General features: G+C 40.4%; 1 protein-coding gene across 2 annotated transcripts; it reads right to left on the bottom strand.

Moving 5' to 3' along the window:
* Window positions 1–440: 440 nt before the first annotated feature.
* LOC148326163 (pituitary adenylate cyclase-activating polypeptide type I receptor-like) lies at window positions 441–15,073 on the bottom strand. 2 transcript variants are annotated; one of them, XM_088311666.1, is made up of 14 exons: window positions 14,890–15,073; window positions 13,494–13,602; window positions 7,139–7,246; window positions 6,869–6,969; window positions 6,691–6,788; window positions 5,801–5,933; window positions 5,568–5,721; window positions 4,676–4,736; window positions 4,510–4,579; window positions 4,335–4,429; window positions 2,977–3,106; window positions 2,826–2,867; window positions 2,526–2,606; window positions 441–1,005 (listed from the first exon to the last, which is right to left on the bottom strand). In XM_088311666.1, exons 1-14 carry the CDS (start codon window positions 14,968–14,970, stop codon window positions 922–924), a joined length of 1,347 nt encoding a protein of 448 aa, XP_088167792.1. In that variant the 5' UTR covers window positions 14,971–15,073; the 3' UTR covers window positions 441–921. The 2 variants fall into 2 exon arrangements, with proteins under 2 accessions (XP_088167792.1, XP_088167793.1); XM_088311667.1 differs by lacking the exon at window positions 441–1,005 and having other exon boundaries at window positions 1,023–2,606.
* Window positions 15,074–15,082: the final 9 nt, after the last annotated feature.

The raw sequence follows: 15,082 nt of genomic DNA on the forward strand, positions 1-15,082 counted from the left end.
AGTCAAAGTTTTTTTATATTTCAAATTACATTTAATGTTGTGTTATACTCTGCAGTCCATGAATGCTCAGAAAAGAGTCTTAATAACATTGAAACAGAATTAAAAGTCAAATATTTTACCTTTTCAGAATACATAAACTGTTATTTATCCCACTATATGCATTTTCCTTTCATTACTGTGCTCACTACACGCCATTTACATAAATCTACTCTACATCCATAGCAAGTGGAAATATCTCATAAAAAATGTCGTGTAATAAATTAAAATTTAAATTGTCATTAATGAATAAAGTATTTCATACATTCATTAAATACGGAATTAAATAAATCAGATAAATAAATAAAATAATCAAAGTGTGGTTAATTAGATGTCTCATTTATTGAGAAAATGTGGAATTATATGTATATATATATATATATATATATATATATATATATAAATATATATATATATTTGTGTTTGCTTGTGCGTGTGTGTCATTAATTTTATTAAATTACCAATAATTTGGGGGCGATGATCGACTCCCGACACAGACACAGTTGAGTGGCCCACTCGTGCACCGGGACACTGCCTCTCCGAGGCGGTTTTCGCGGCCGATCGGGCCACTGGTGGATTTACCCACTCGGGAATTCCCGGCAGAGCTAATCGCTGTGAACGGCGGTGTAATGAATCCGAAGCACCTGGGACCACAGCCCCGGGGTCACGCGTAACGGCGAGGGTACGGTAATGAGGACACGTGAATCGTCTGCCCAGGCGGAAAATGGATTTTCCCGGACCAATTAGGGGCGGCTGGCTGGTTCTCTGCTCTTGCTGCGTGACACCACCTCGACCCAGGAGGTACCACGTCGTGGTGTCGAGCAGGATGGCGCCGGGCAGGCAGCTGGATCCCATCTCATAGTGCCCGTCAGGGAAGCCTCGTTGTCATGATCCCGTAGGAGTGCCCAGAGAGTTGGAGGAGACGGGTCGTGAGACAGGAGATGAGGCACTCTTTTCTCCGGAGTTCTTCTGACAGATGACGACAATTCTCAGGTCAGAAATTGTTTTATTTGCTTATCTACGGCAGACTGTCCGGGCAGGCTAACAGGAGGTAGCGTGGGGCTGGTGTATGCTAGCTTTATGCTAGCTAGCCGGTTTACAGATGGAAGCTTGTTCGTAACCCATAATCCCGCCCAAAAGCAACAGCGCATACAAAAATTAAATGGAATAAAAGTTGTCAACAAATAGTAAAAGCGAATAATAAAATCGTCACTCATTTTTAATTTGATTTCCAAGTTAGCTTAGCTTTTGAACTTTTCACTGATAACAATCCAAATTGTCAATTTTCCTCTTCAGTCCCGAGGTCTTGATATCCATTTCCAAAAACAATTTAAAATGCGGATTCATCAGACCACAGTACACTTTTCTACTTTGTTTCAGTCCACCTCAGATGAGCTTGGGCCCAGAGAAGCCATTGGCATGCGTTGTTGATTTATGCCTTTCGCTGTGTATGGTAAGAGTTTCATAGATACAAACTGTCAACCGACAATGTTGCTGAGTCCACGTGGCAATAGCCTTCACACAATAATGTTAATGCAGTGCCACCTGAGGGAATGAAGGTCAAATTCATCATGAAAAAATATATTTGCAACATAAAAAAATACAATCATCAGTTTGAACATGAAATAAATTATCTATGCAGTGTATTCAATTGAACATACTGGAGGTTGAAAAGGATTTACAATCATATTGTATTTTGTTTTTCTTTACATTTTACACAATGTCCCAACCTATAATTGAGGTTTGTGTAATAAGACGCTGAATATTCTCATCATAAATGCTTAGTCCAACCGCGGTGATGTCATTTTTTTTTTTCATTTAGTAACTCACTAATTGCAAATTAAAGAAACTGTTGACAGAAGGGACTAACATAGAATGCGTACAGTACAGTACAGTAGAAGAAACATGTCAAACCAATAAAATAAATCCCAAAAAAATACAGATGAGTTAATCCATGACAATTAAAAATGAATTCACCAATAATAAATTAAAGTGTAATTATTACTTATTTATTTCACTGGATTTCAAAGAAATTTACTTTGGCACAAAAAAAAAAGTCGATAGGCCTTTGTGTGAACATGGATTTTGTACCCCAAAATGAAAAACTTGATCAAGTTCTAACATTTAACAAATCTCAACTATTGGTCAGTCCTCAAATCAATCTAAACTGCTGAAAATGGCTTACTCTCTTTGACGATAAAATGATAATGACCCACCCGATGTTTTTTTGGGGTTTTCTGAAAAGTGACGGTTTTGGATGTAAAAAGAAAATAATCAGGCTCAACATAAAACACTTTGGACACGCAAAGACTCGCATCGGAAGTGCTCTCAAGGCTCAGTGCAGCACAGAACATGTCAATCCACTTTGTTGTTATTGCAACCCAAAATGCGGAATTAAATGTCCCTTCAGTTTCCGCTTACAGTCATACGGTAGAGATGTTGCCGGTGGAGGGGGGCCGCCGAAGCCCCCCGCGTGCTCCAAAACTAACCTGACTGATGCTTCGCTTGGCTGGCTTGCGCTGACTTTGGTTGTGACATTTCCAAAGCCATCTCCGCAACTCCGCCTGCACCTGGGAAACAAACGATTAATTGAACCACAAAAACATGGCACGATTGTCAAGTAAGAAACAGATGTTCACCAAGTAGCGATATTTTGAGAGGCTGTTTGTAATGATCACTGAATGTATGCGTGCATTTTAGATATTTTTGTTATTCCATTAAGACCCCTGGGGAATTGTTATAAATTGTGGGAAAAAAAAAATACATTAAGTCTCCTTAGAATGACTTACCTCTCCGTTCATGAAACAATACAGCAGAGCTACCACAAAGCCCTGAAATAAGCAAGACTGTATAAGACATTCCTAACATTGTTTTATGTAAAAAAATAAATAAATTTAAAAAAAAAAAAGGCGGCTGGTGTGATTAACGAGCTGGTGGTACCTGGAAGGATCCTAGGCCCAACTCGATGTAGAGCCGTGCCGCCACGCCCGTGTTCTCCGGCAGGAAGGCGAACACGGTGTAGTGCATCCCGAACAGAGGGATGAGGAAGAGCGTGGATTTAGCCAGTCTTCTGTGGAAGAAAACAAACATTCACACGAGAGATGACAAGACAACACCACAACACTGCAGTTATTGAAGGCATCCTTACGTTTGAAATGTCAAGTGAGATCCAGATGCAAATTTCCAATCAGCGGATTAAATGTCATGAGACAACTTTGTGCGCTGAGAGTTAAGTTGAAATCGTAAATGTCGTTATGTGCACGAGGCAAGATTTGGTGCTTCGGAACTCACTGTAATGGGATGTTTCTGCGTTAGCACGTCAACTACATTTCATTTCATCTCATTTCTCAATCAATTTTCCTGAGGTTTACTTTAATGTCAACGTCAAGACGTGCTATTAGTACAGAACATTTGATTAAAAAAAAAAAAACTACTATAAACAGGAAAAAGGTTCTCTCACAAAATGGCCTGCAATTTTATCATTAATATTATTTCATTATTTTTTTCATATTAATTGATAATATGTTAGCCTTTTGCTAATTGATAGCATGTTAGCATTAAATCGAACGGATAGAGTATATTACTATTATGTCTTTTTTTTTTTTTTTTTTTTTTAAGAACTTAAAACTTCTGTCAGACAAGTTTTTTTTTTTCTTGCCAGCCTATATATCGCACCTAATATTTGTATCACTAGGATTTTTTTGGACACTTTCTTTGAACAATCCTGTTGGGTGATAAATCTATTTCTGGTATTGTGTGCTATTTTTAAGGTCTTTCCGTCGAAATTAATTCAGTTGAGGAGTAATCACATTAAAAACGTTATCCAAATTGTACATGTCCTGCATTACACTCTTTTTCATTCTCATTTAAAATGTCTCAAATATCATTTGACTCTACATTGTACATCTACAGTGTGTTTGGGTCAAAAGGCATTAACACGTAGCATTACATTCCTCAAATTTCTCAGCTAAGTCAACTTTAGCTACTAAATGGTATAAAGGTCAAACGCAATAAAACGTTTGACCATCATTTTTGAGGGTACGACCTTGGCCGAGGTTTGGTTTCCAGGCGGAGATCAAAGACTTGATTTTTCAGGGTACAACCTTGGCCGAGGTTTGCTTTGCAGGCAGAGATCAAAGACTTGATTTTTGAAGTTCAATTCAATCAGTTGAAAGAAGTGTTGTGCCGATGCTTGCTCCTCCAGGTTATCACTCCTGCCAGTTTAGAGCCTCATTCCAAGTCCAAAGTATTTCTTCCACATCAAAGCCTATTTGAATAATTCATCCTCCGTGACTCACATAAAATGTCCAGTGTCGTTGGTCCCGGACATGGCGGAAGATTTCAGCTTCTGGACCAGAATGCGGATCACGTTGATGAAGATGACGATGTTGACCTGTTGGATATAACGGCTGTATCTTAGAGCAAGACATGCATTTGGAACGTATGGACATGAAACATATGCGAGCAACTCACCAGCAACGAAGCTGTTATCGGACCTTTTATAATCCACCAAATGCCGACGTTGTCCGTGTCATCCCAGCAACTAGCCACATGTAAAAGGAATAGAGTAATTATTTTGTTGACTTGAGTTGACATGCTAAATGCGACAATATATTGTTCTGTAGACTTTAAGACTTACCCTCTGTCATCATAGAATAATCTGGTCAGCACCCAAAGAATGAGAATAGTCGATGGCAGGCCTGTGACGGGTGAGTAGGGATTAAAGGAGAATACGTGGAATTTTCAACAACACTGTGCACCAAAGGGTGGCAGTATGTCACCATTGAGTCAATTGAAATTGAAGGACTTATTTTACTTAAATTACTTATTATTTAACATAATTATTAAATTAATTCAATCCTAATTCAATAGAATTTGCTAAATAAATTGTAGTAAACAATAAAATGTCAGTTAAATGGAAAAAAAAGCAAGCGTAAAAAAAAAAATTGGTTTGTAATGATATGCAGGAAACAAAACATGGCACCTCAATAATATTACAATTTTGAGCGAGTTGTTTTTTTGTGAAAAAATGCACATAATTAGTTTTTGCACGTAATGTTGGTTTGCTGTTAAGGAAGTTTGTGCCATCCTTGAATCGGGTGCGTCAAGCCCTTTGTTGTTGGGTGAGGAAAGTGGACATGCATTGAAAAAAACCGTCATAAAAAAAATTATATATTAAGAACACGGACTTGGCATGTATTTTCTCCACATTTAAAATAGCGTTTTTCCGATACATCTGGTTATGATGTACGTGGCTCTATTTGCCCCTCCCCCCCAGCAGCTTGATGAAAAATTGTCCCTGTAATAAAATCTAATGTGACGATGACATTGAAGTCTAACTTGTGTTCGTCCTGAATACAAAGTTGATACAAAGTGATCTGAGTCAAACGTTCCCCACTGCAACTCTAATCGGCCTAACTGCAAAATACAAGCAGGCGTTTGCTAGTTGCTTCTTTCTTCGTCCTTCACCCGCAGAGCAGACAAGAGGATGGCTCTTGACACCTTAATTAACATCAAACACAGCCACTCACCCCATCCAATCAGGATGTACCACCAGAAGTACTTTCTCTGAGAGACGAAGGTGAGCGCCAGCAGGGTCTGCAGATACATGCCCTCCACCAGCAGCCAAAAGTAATTGGCCAGGATGCTGAACTGGAAGAACGCCACGGCCGACTTGCACGCCGTCTGACGGGAACAACGGATTCGTCCGTTTCGTTTGAGTCAACTTCTTCACACGCTTGACGTCTGATCGGTGACGGCTCACCGTGGACACGGAGCAGTGGTCCAGCGTCTCGTCGGCGAACAGCACCGTGTCTTTGACGAAGACGGAGCTGGCCCTCAGGATGAATGAGGAGAACAGATTGATGTGGATGTAGTTCCTGGTGCAGCGGAACTTCCTGAGGAGAGAGGGAGGGGGGGGGGGTCAACGAGTATGATGATCCATCGAGCTGCTTAGTGAGGACAAATGAATGTTTAAAGTTACTTGAAAATAATATATAATAATGAGTCGTATGCTGTTTCACCAAATACAAAGACTAATTTTAGCACACTTAAAATGTGAACTGGAGGTATAACCTGAGTCAGTATTCTTTTCCGAGAAGAAAAAAAAAAAAGAGAATATATGGTGTTAAAAAATGTTAAAACCGCGACATGACATTTGAATTGGATTGGCTTGATGGAAAACAAATACACAAACTTGGAACTTCGATAAGTAATATGTAATAACTCATAAACTTATTGAAGCCCAAAAACAAAACCAAATAATTTATTCCAAGTATTTGTAGACAGTACTGAAGATTCCCCCCCCCCCAAAAAAATAATACAACACAAATACTTTGACTTTGCAAAGACCCAAACTAAATCTTATCATTTTTGAAGACTCACAAATCTAAAGCAAAAAAAAAAGTCCAAGTAAAAACTAAAACTAAATCTAAATATTTTCAATTTTAACATGAAACATTTTTTTTAAAACACAATTTTCAAAGCATTTTTGAAAGCATGAATATGAACTAAATCACATAAATTTAAAGCACTTAAAAATATTATTTCTAAAATGTTTAATGTACAACATCAAAGCCAATTACACAAAATGTATTTGTGCACACATCTTGTTTCTGTATATAATATTTAATTTATTTATTTTTTTTAACTTACCTGAAGGCCGTGAAGACCACTATGGCGGTTATGAGGGAGATAAGCGAGGTGGCGTAGCCTACAGTGTACACCTGTCTGAAGGTGGACAGGTAACTGGTCTGTAGGCGGGAAACAAAATCCACAGCACCCAAGTTGTTTCGTATATTGTCAGAGAAGAACGCTTGTGAATACACCTTACCTCTGATTCAGGCCCGTTGTCATCGCTAAAAGCACAGACTTCCTGGTAGGATGGATAAATGTCCGACCAGCCGTCCACTGTGCAGTTCCTGTAAACGAAACCTTAACATGGAGGCAAAGAGAACACGAGGAACTTTTAATGACGACAACGATGATATCGGCCCATGCCGAGTAAAAAGTGATTGTCTAGGAGTGCGTCACTTTCCCAATCATGCAGATTATCTAGCAAGCGGGGTGACGTGTGCTTAACTTTGAGCATTTTCCAACTGACCTTGACCACTGGAGAAATGCTGAAAGATATCAGAGCACGACACGTTGACCACCTGACCAACGTCGGCTCTTAACCAGCATCCAATCTGGTCCCATTCCGTCTGACATCCTGGAAGCAGCCAACAAAAGCCAAAATCACAAACAGACATGTTAATAATTTGGTCTTTGGTTGGCTGTTGTCCAACAAAAAGTAGGTCTTTACAAATATTTGCATCCAAAAAAAAAAAAACAACAAAAATGTTTTTATTTTTCTTTCCTTAGTACCATAATGTTAATTTTGACCTTAAACAAACGATAACACAATCTCAACACAATATGCAAAATCTTAACCTCAACAAACAAGAAGAAAAATCCAAGGCGACAATAGTTTGGGATTTTTCAATAATTATTTTTTATTTTGTTTTGAATATTGTTTTCAAAATTCAGTTTTGTTAATTGGCTTTTTAGTTTTTATTAAATTTTTTTTCAAAAATGCTTCATTTTCGTTAATAGTTTTAGTATTAGTTTTATGTTCTTATTCTATGGAGAATTTGTCATGCGCAAGATAAAAAAAAAATCGCTATGTTTTGTGTAATAAACTACAATTCTCAAACAAAGCTATAGATGTCCAGCAATACCAAAATAAAAGTTAATTTGTGATATTATTTGACAAAGACGAAAACAAAGGACATTTTTGCCATAATTATCGTTAGTTATTTTTGTAACCGTAAGACGTACTTTCAGTTAGTTTTTTTTTTCAACTCACGTCATAACTAGTTCAATCGTTGATTGCTGACCTAAATTGGTTTTCTTAACTCGTCAAATTATGTATTTATTCATTTATTATAATAATGCAAAATTCATATTTGTAAGTTGAATACGTTACACATTCAGGGTTATTTAACATTCGCGAGTAGTTGAATTTTTTCGACATTTGCTTACATGTGTTCTATCGTCATGACAACAGTTATGCTGATGTAGCTCCTCTGTGAAAATGACTTGCACAACCCTCCCCTAACCCAAACACTTTCTCCAAATATTGCATGAAATACTGAACCTTGTCTCTACCGGTCACAAACCTCCTCAAATTTTTGACATTTGTCTTGAGTTCATCAAACAACCTGACAGGTTCCATCCGACAAATCGACTATGAAGAGTCTTTTCCTCCTTCTCCTCCTTTCCTAAAGTGTCTTGCTAGTCTTTTGCTTCCTGTCACACGATTTCACAATCTCTTATATAACAGTCATCGCCCGGGACGAGGGCCGAGGAGAGGAGACAAGGTGAAGGTAAACAAGTCAAGAGAATTCGGAGGAACTAAGACAAAACGCACACCGCCTAATATAGAACAATAGAAATGACGGGGGAGGCGATGTGTCAATCGTCATGCTCCTGTGCGGCTCATGTGACGGCAAAAATAAATGTCAAAAATATTCACTGCAGGAGACGGTTGCTCTAAACGCAAATGCAGGAAGGATTTACGTATGTCGCGAAAAACACAAACCTTGCCTCACGCAGTCAGGAGGATTTTTTTTTTTTTTTTGCCTCGTAAAGCAAGAACGCTTTTTGGTTTTGAAGCCCAATCGAGTTCGTTCAGGTACAGATCAATCATTGATGTCCGTTCGGTTGGGAGTGACGTCACCCTGAGTGTGTGACCTGAAGCGGACGACCGTGCGCACGGAAGCGAGTGGCCTCCGAGGCTTCCTGTCGCAAAGGGCACGTCAGAGATGTGGAATTTATTTCCAAATCACGTTTGAGATTTAACGTCACATTTGGTGGGTATGTGTGCAAATATGTCATCTGGGTGTGTGAGTGCGGCAAAATGAATTTACGATGCACGTCAAGCAGGCAATGTTTTCAACAGCGTGGGTTGGTTTGTGTACAACTTCCTGTCTGCTGATTTTTTGATACATCAACCTGGATATTTTTTATTGAACGATGGGGAGCTATTCCTGTTCTTGGTGTTCCTATCTTGGCGTTGATTCATAATAATGCTGCGTTTGACTTGTTCTGTGAGAAATGTATTTATTTAACCTGATATATATAATTATAAAATATGATTTATTTAATTTTCACACTTTTTATGTTGATGATCTTAAGTTTCTACACATAATATTGCACCAACAACAACAAAGATAAGTGAAAGCAGTGAATTAAAATACAAATTAATGATCATAACAAACCTACAGTAGACATCAGAAAACAGCATATCCGTGTTGGGTCGAAAGAATAAAAAAAAAAAAAAAATGTGTCTACAAATCAGTTTTATAAGTGAACAGCGAGGAGGGGGGGGGTTGCCTAACATCTAACCGAAGGTCACTCTAAAGGGAAGCATCAGCAACAGAAAAGGCTTGATCCCCTCAGAAGCTCCGCTTAGTCTTCAACACCTCCAGTCGCATTTGGTCCTCAGACGTGAGGCACCAGATGCGTACGGGTGGAGGAGCTACTCTCGGTTGAGCGAACATCCCAACTTTATTGGAAATGGTGCGAATGTACTTCCGCACCACAACTTAGACCTGTTTTCGGCTGGTCTAAAAAAATAGTGTACTTTCTGCCACCAAATTGTCAGGTGTGCCGGGGCCGTTTAAAAGAAAACACCCTCAGTCCACTGTCTCCGAAAATCGACTCTCACAAGTAATGACATCATTTTAAGCCGTAATTTATTCTCTTGCACAGATAATTGTATTAAGGACACAAGAACTTTACCATCAAAGAGACCCCCTAAACCGGACATGTGTCTCCAAGCATTACTAATAACATTAATAATGGCTGCATTGCCTTTAAATCATTACGATGGTTCACTGGCTTACTGGGTCACTAAAATGATGCCGAGTCGTTGTTGCTGCTGCAGTTGTCAATAACACTGGTGTGCATGTCCAAATGTGACTAGTCAAAATGTCTGCCTGAAACTTTTAAACTCCTGTGTGTGTTTGTTCGTTGATCCATAGAGCAACCTACAGCTTTAAAAGAGCCGACATGTGCGCTTGCCTGCAAATGCGAGCCCATATTTATGCCTACCATGGAATTATACCCATGATGGCAAACAGCAGAGGTGTCAAACTCAAATACAGAGTGAGCCGAAAAGCAAAACTTGAACAAAGCCACGGGCCAGCATTTAATTTTTTAAATGCAATATAAATGCGTTTTTTTTTAATTGAACATTTTTGTTAAGTGGTTTTATTAATGAAATACAATTTTGTTTAGTTTTTAAAATTACTATTATCGTTTTGAATGTTACTATTATCATAAAGAATGTAAAATGGTAGTCATTTGGTATAGCGTCGCGGGCCAAATATAATTACACTGCGGGCCAGAGTTGAGTTTGACACTTATGGCAAAGAGGAAAGGGCTTCTTTTTTTTTTTTTTTTGCAAATTAGAAAACTTTCTGGCTGTTCAGCGAACAGCTGATTAAATGTCATACTTTATTGATAACTTATCTGCCGTCAAATGGTGAGTCATTTTACCTCATGTTCGACTTCGGACCTCCCAGTGGACTGTTAATGAATTGACCTTTTAAGATCAATAAGGTTCTCGCCCCTGACAAATGGTCCAGGCTTCAGCTAACAAAGCAGACCAAAGAAGGTTCAACCCAAAGACACATTTGATAGGTTCTATTTGAGGCTTTCCAATCAATAAATTGCAGTGCAGTTCATTCATGAATCGGACTGTTTTGAGATAGTAGTCGAATTCCCATGTGGGATTGACACTGTGCTGGCTTTGGAAGCTCAAAGCCAGACAGATTTTCATTTTTAGCCGTCAGTGCAAAGAAATAAGCGCCATTCTATGATATAACATTTGTCCCCATTTATCAATACGCCACATGAATTATAGAAAGGTGAACTTCTTTTCCTCACGACCGCCATCTTTCTGCCGAAGCGTAATCACAAGGTCGGTCCACGTGTCACATCATCCCCCCCCCCCCATGAGGCTGACAAATAGCAGCTTAAGTGCAAAAAGCTCTTTTGGCAAAAAGAATAAGAGGAAGAAGCCCAAAGCTTTTCTCTCTGTTGGTTTGGCCTTTTGTGGACGAGAAGTGGCTTTCAAAGGCACGCGTTGACACTTGAATGTCACCTTATTTCGGATTAGCCGCAATCTTTTGGAATTGCTTTGGACACCCAGGGGAGAGCGTGCTGATGATGATGATGATGACTGTGGATGGTGCCGTCGCAGCGGGAAGGCTGAGAGTCAAGCATTTATGCTAACAAAAAAAAATGCTAAATATTCATGTAATGGAGCAGAATGAGCCTTTAGTTGGACCGCAGTGGAGAAAGCCTTGCTTCAGCTTCCGTTCTAAGATTTGAATGTGAACAGCAGCAAGAATAGTCCGCAACACTACCGCAAAGGAATTTAAATGCATTCATCAGAACTGAGAGAGAGAGAGAGAGAGAGAGAGAGAGAGAGAGAGAGAGAGAGAGAGAGAGAGAGAGAGAGAGAGTGAGAGAGAGAGAGAGAGAGAGTGAGTGAGTGAGTGAGTGAGTGAGTGAGTGAGTGAGTGAGTGAGTGAGTGAGTGAGTGAGTGAGTGAGTGAGTGAGTGAGTGAGTGAGTGAGTGAGTGAGTGAGTGAGAGTGAGAGTGAGACTCAACAAAATATAAAACAACTTTTTTTTTTTTAACTTCCACTGATGTGGTGCTGCACGTGTGGCATACAGCTGTGCAATCAACCACTGAGCAGCACTCCTGATCTCAGCCCATCACACCTGTTCTTGAAATCAATTCCTTGCCTTCCAATCTTTATATTCTGTATATCTCGCCTTGGGGAATGAGGATGATCAAGATAGGTAAAGAAGCAGTCTCAAAGTACACGGACCGGAATGGACTGAAATCTCACAGTTCCCGCTGCTAATGAAGCCACATAGCGAACATCTAAATGACATAGCGAATGCTTGTGAGAAAGTTCTGTGGTCAGATATTTGGTGAGACGCTGTGTTTGGAGGGTGAAACAAATTCTGAGAACATTTGAGGAAAATATGCAGCGTAGTAAACACAAAGACCAACAGGTTGTCATCACCGGTGAACGCTAAATTTTCCTTCCCAAAAATAGGCGAAATGTCATCTCCTTCACGTTTGGCTTAACACGGACGGACGCAAAAGCACACAAGCTTTGACAGTGAACTTCATCAGATGGCATTTATCTGCATAATGAGCGGCGCACGGAAGTGTGTGTGTGTGTGTGTGTGCCCTGATTATTGTGTCGCGCCATTGTTCGCCATGATCACAGGAAATTTAGATCAAATTAGCGGCAAAATGCTAAAGTTTGTTGATCTGTGATGAAGTGGTGACAAAAGCTTGCTTGTGGCATCCCTACAGGGAGGGAAAGTTCATTCAGGTTTCGCGTACGTGGAGCGCGTGAGTCAGATGAGATCAGGTGGTTTCAGTACCAACTACAAATGTCTTTGACCTGCATTTACGTTGTAGTGGCATCTTTGGATAGAATACAAAGATTGTATCAAAAAAAAAATAATAAAAAATCAAGCTTGACCAAGTTATGCATTTAAAAGCAACGACAATTGGGACTGACTTCATTTCTTGACTTCCATCATGTTTGTTAATACTCATAAGTCTGACCTGACAATAGTACATTTGGAAAATAATCTGCGAAAAAAAAAACCTCATCTCTCACTCGCCCTATCTTGTACCTTTTAAATCATTTTGAAGAAACCACCGCGTCTGAGGAAAACCAACCAATTGGCGTGACCTACAAGGTGTCAATCATTTGCAGTGCACTTGAAAGCATGTATTTAGTCGTCACACACCTGCAGTCTCGCACTGACCAATTAGCTTGGGTGCTTTGCTGAAACTGTGGCGTAATATCCACTTTTTTTTTTCTTAAAAAAAATACCCATTTGCTACCGACTAGGCATTAGACCAGCAAACAGAAATAGAGTGAAGCGACCTCAGTAAACTGAAGCGAAAGGGCATCAGCACCTGTTTTTGATTTTTAATTGATTGTATATTAAAAAAAAATCTAATAAAAACTTGCTAACAAATTAGCACCTATCGGCTTGTTTACGTTAGTGACGGACACGGCTTTGGTCAGAGATTCAAGGGAGGTGGTCCTCGTGAAGTGAGGCTCAATTCAAATCTTGTTAGCGTTTTAAAATCGCACTTAGGTGCTTCAAAATGACTCGAGTTTGAGCCATGCAAATATGTTGTGCGTTTCTAATCCACAATTAGTCCTCATGGAGGAAATTGCTTGCCGTTTCATAATTAGCTTTTGTCTTGCCCTACAATAGATCCCGCACAGCTAAACTAGATTGCACATCTTCCCCGTCTGTCTTCAGCAAAACATCTTACAGCGTGCCGTCGTTTGTCACGTGAGGCGTGTGCGTTTGTGTTTTTTTTTTTTTGCGTGCAAAGCAACATCAGCAAAGCCACCCACCGCCGTTCGCCGTCTGGTTCTCAACTTCTCTCCTCCTCGCCTGGCTGCAGGTCTCGCCGGCCCTCAGGTGCTGAGCGATGATGGCGCAGTCCGGATGAATGACTTCCACCTGAAAACATGACACACGATACAACCGGCAACAGCTAAACACACGACGCAAAGACGCTGCCATTTTAATCGATGGTGTAAGAATGTGAAAAGTGACATCATCACTCTCACTCCCTGTTGTGTTGAAAGCAATTGTAACTCTCCGACAAGTATTTCAGGTACCGCACCGGACCAGAGGCTGTTGTGACGGATGGCGCACCCGCAATGCCGAGGGAAGGAACTTTACTGGAGTTTGCATGTTCTCCCCGTGCCTGCGTGGCTTTTCTCCGGGTACTCCAGTTTCCTCTCGCATTCCAAAAACACGCATGAGAGGTTGATTGGACACTTGAAATCGTCTTTAGACGTGAGTGTGAGCGCAGATGGTTGTTCGTCTATGTGTGTCCTCCGATTGGCTGGCAACCAGTTCAGGGTGTCCCCCGCCTACTGCCCGAAGATAGCTGGGATAGGCTCCAGCGCCCCCCGCGACTCTCGCGACGAGAAGCGGTATTGAAAATGGATGGATGGATGATTTGCTGTCCAGCAGTTTTGTGCCATCTTTGAATGGGATTTTCTTGAGACGAAATAATGTTGACTTAACTTTCGACCGTGTTAGTATAGTTTAGGCCAAATTTTTCAAAAAGCTACATTTTTTTTCTTGCGCATGCGCAATATCTCGCCACTTCTGTACAGAAGACTCATTCGGTTCAATTCTCGTTAAGAAGACGTTAACACTCAATAATTCCGAGACCCGGGCAAACGACACTTCACCACAGGTGTGATGTAATCCAATTATTCTTTTGGAGGATGGTGTCCACACAGTCCCTGCAATCCTGCCTTTGCTTGAGTCTGTTTAAAAGGCATTCCGGAACTTCTGCGACTGCTTTGACACTTCCTCTCGTCTTTGTGTCGATGAAATCAATTGCTTCTGTCTGACGAGGAGTTTTGCATGATTGTCTTGGCGATATCCCGCCTGCTCGGGTTTGAATTACAAGGAACTGTCAGGACCTTGCGGGACTGCCCGACGCGCCAATTTTGCAGAATCTCCGCAGGGCTCAATAGTCTTGCCATGGCGATCCTGGTGACCTATGACACGCCACTTGTGAACAAATGCGTCCATGACTTCAAATTTGAAATCAAGTTGCTAAATCCAATCTGAAGAAGTTCCGTTGACGCATTATCTTGTACACGACGCTGTTACTCGATAGTCACGCTCCCTAATGAGAACTAATTAGTCTCGCCAGCCTAATGCAGCTAAAAATAATAAACAATCATTCATATCTCTACAAACGAGAGGTTCAACGCCACTCACCGTGGGGACACAAAGACACAAGAAGAGGAGGAGGAATCTCTCCTGATGTTTGGAAAATCTCTCTTGATTGATATGGATCATCGTGGCGGCGATGATGGCGATAATTCCAGAATAGTTGAGTCCTGTGTGTGCAGCCCCGCTATGAAATATGCACTGTGTCAACCTAAAATAGATGACTGCCAGATGAAAACTT

The sequence above is a fragment of the Idiotropiscis lumnitzeri genome, chromosome 12 (genome assembly GCF_059441095.1).
Source record: "Idiotropiscis lumnitzeri isolate Australia: NSW breed Sydney's pygmy pipehorse chromosome 12, RoL_Ilum_1.0, whole genome shotgun sequence".
Classification (NCBI taxonomy): Eukaryota; Metazoa; Chordata; class Actinopteri; order Syngnathiformes; family Syngnathidae; genus Idiotropiscis; species Idiotropiscis lumnitzeri.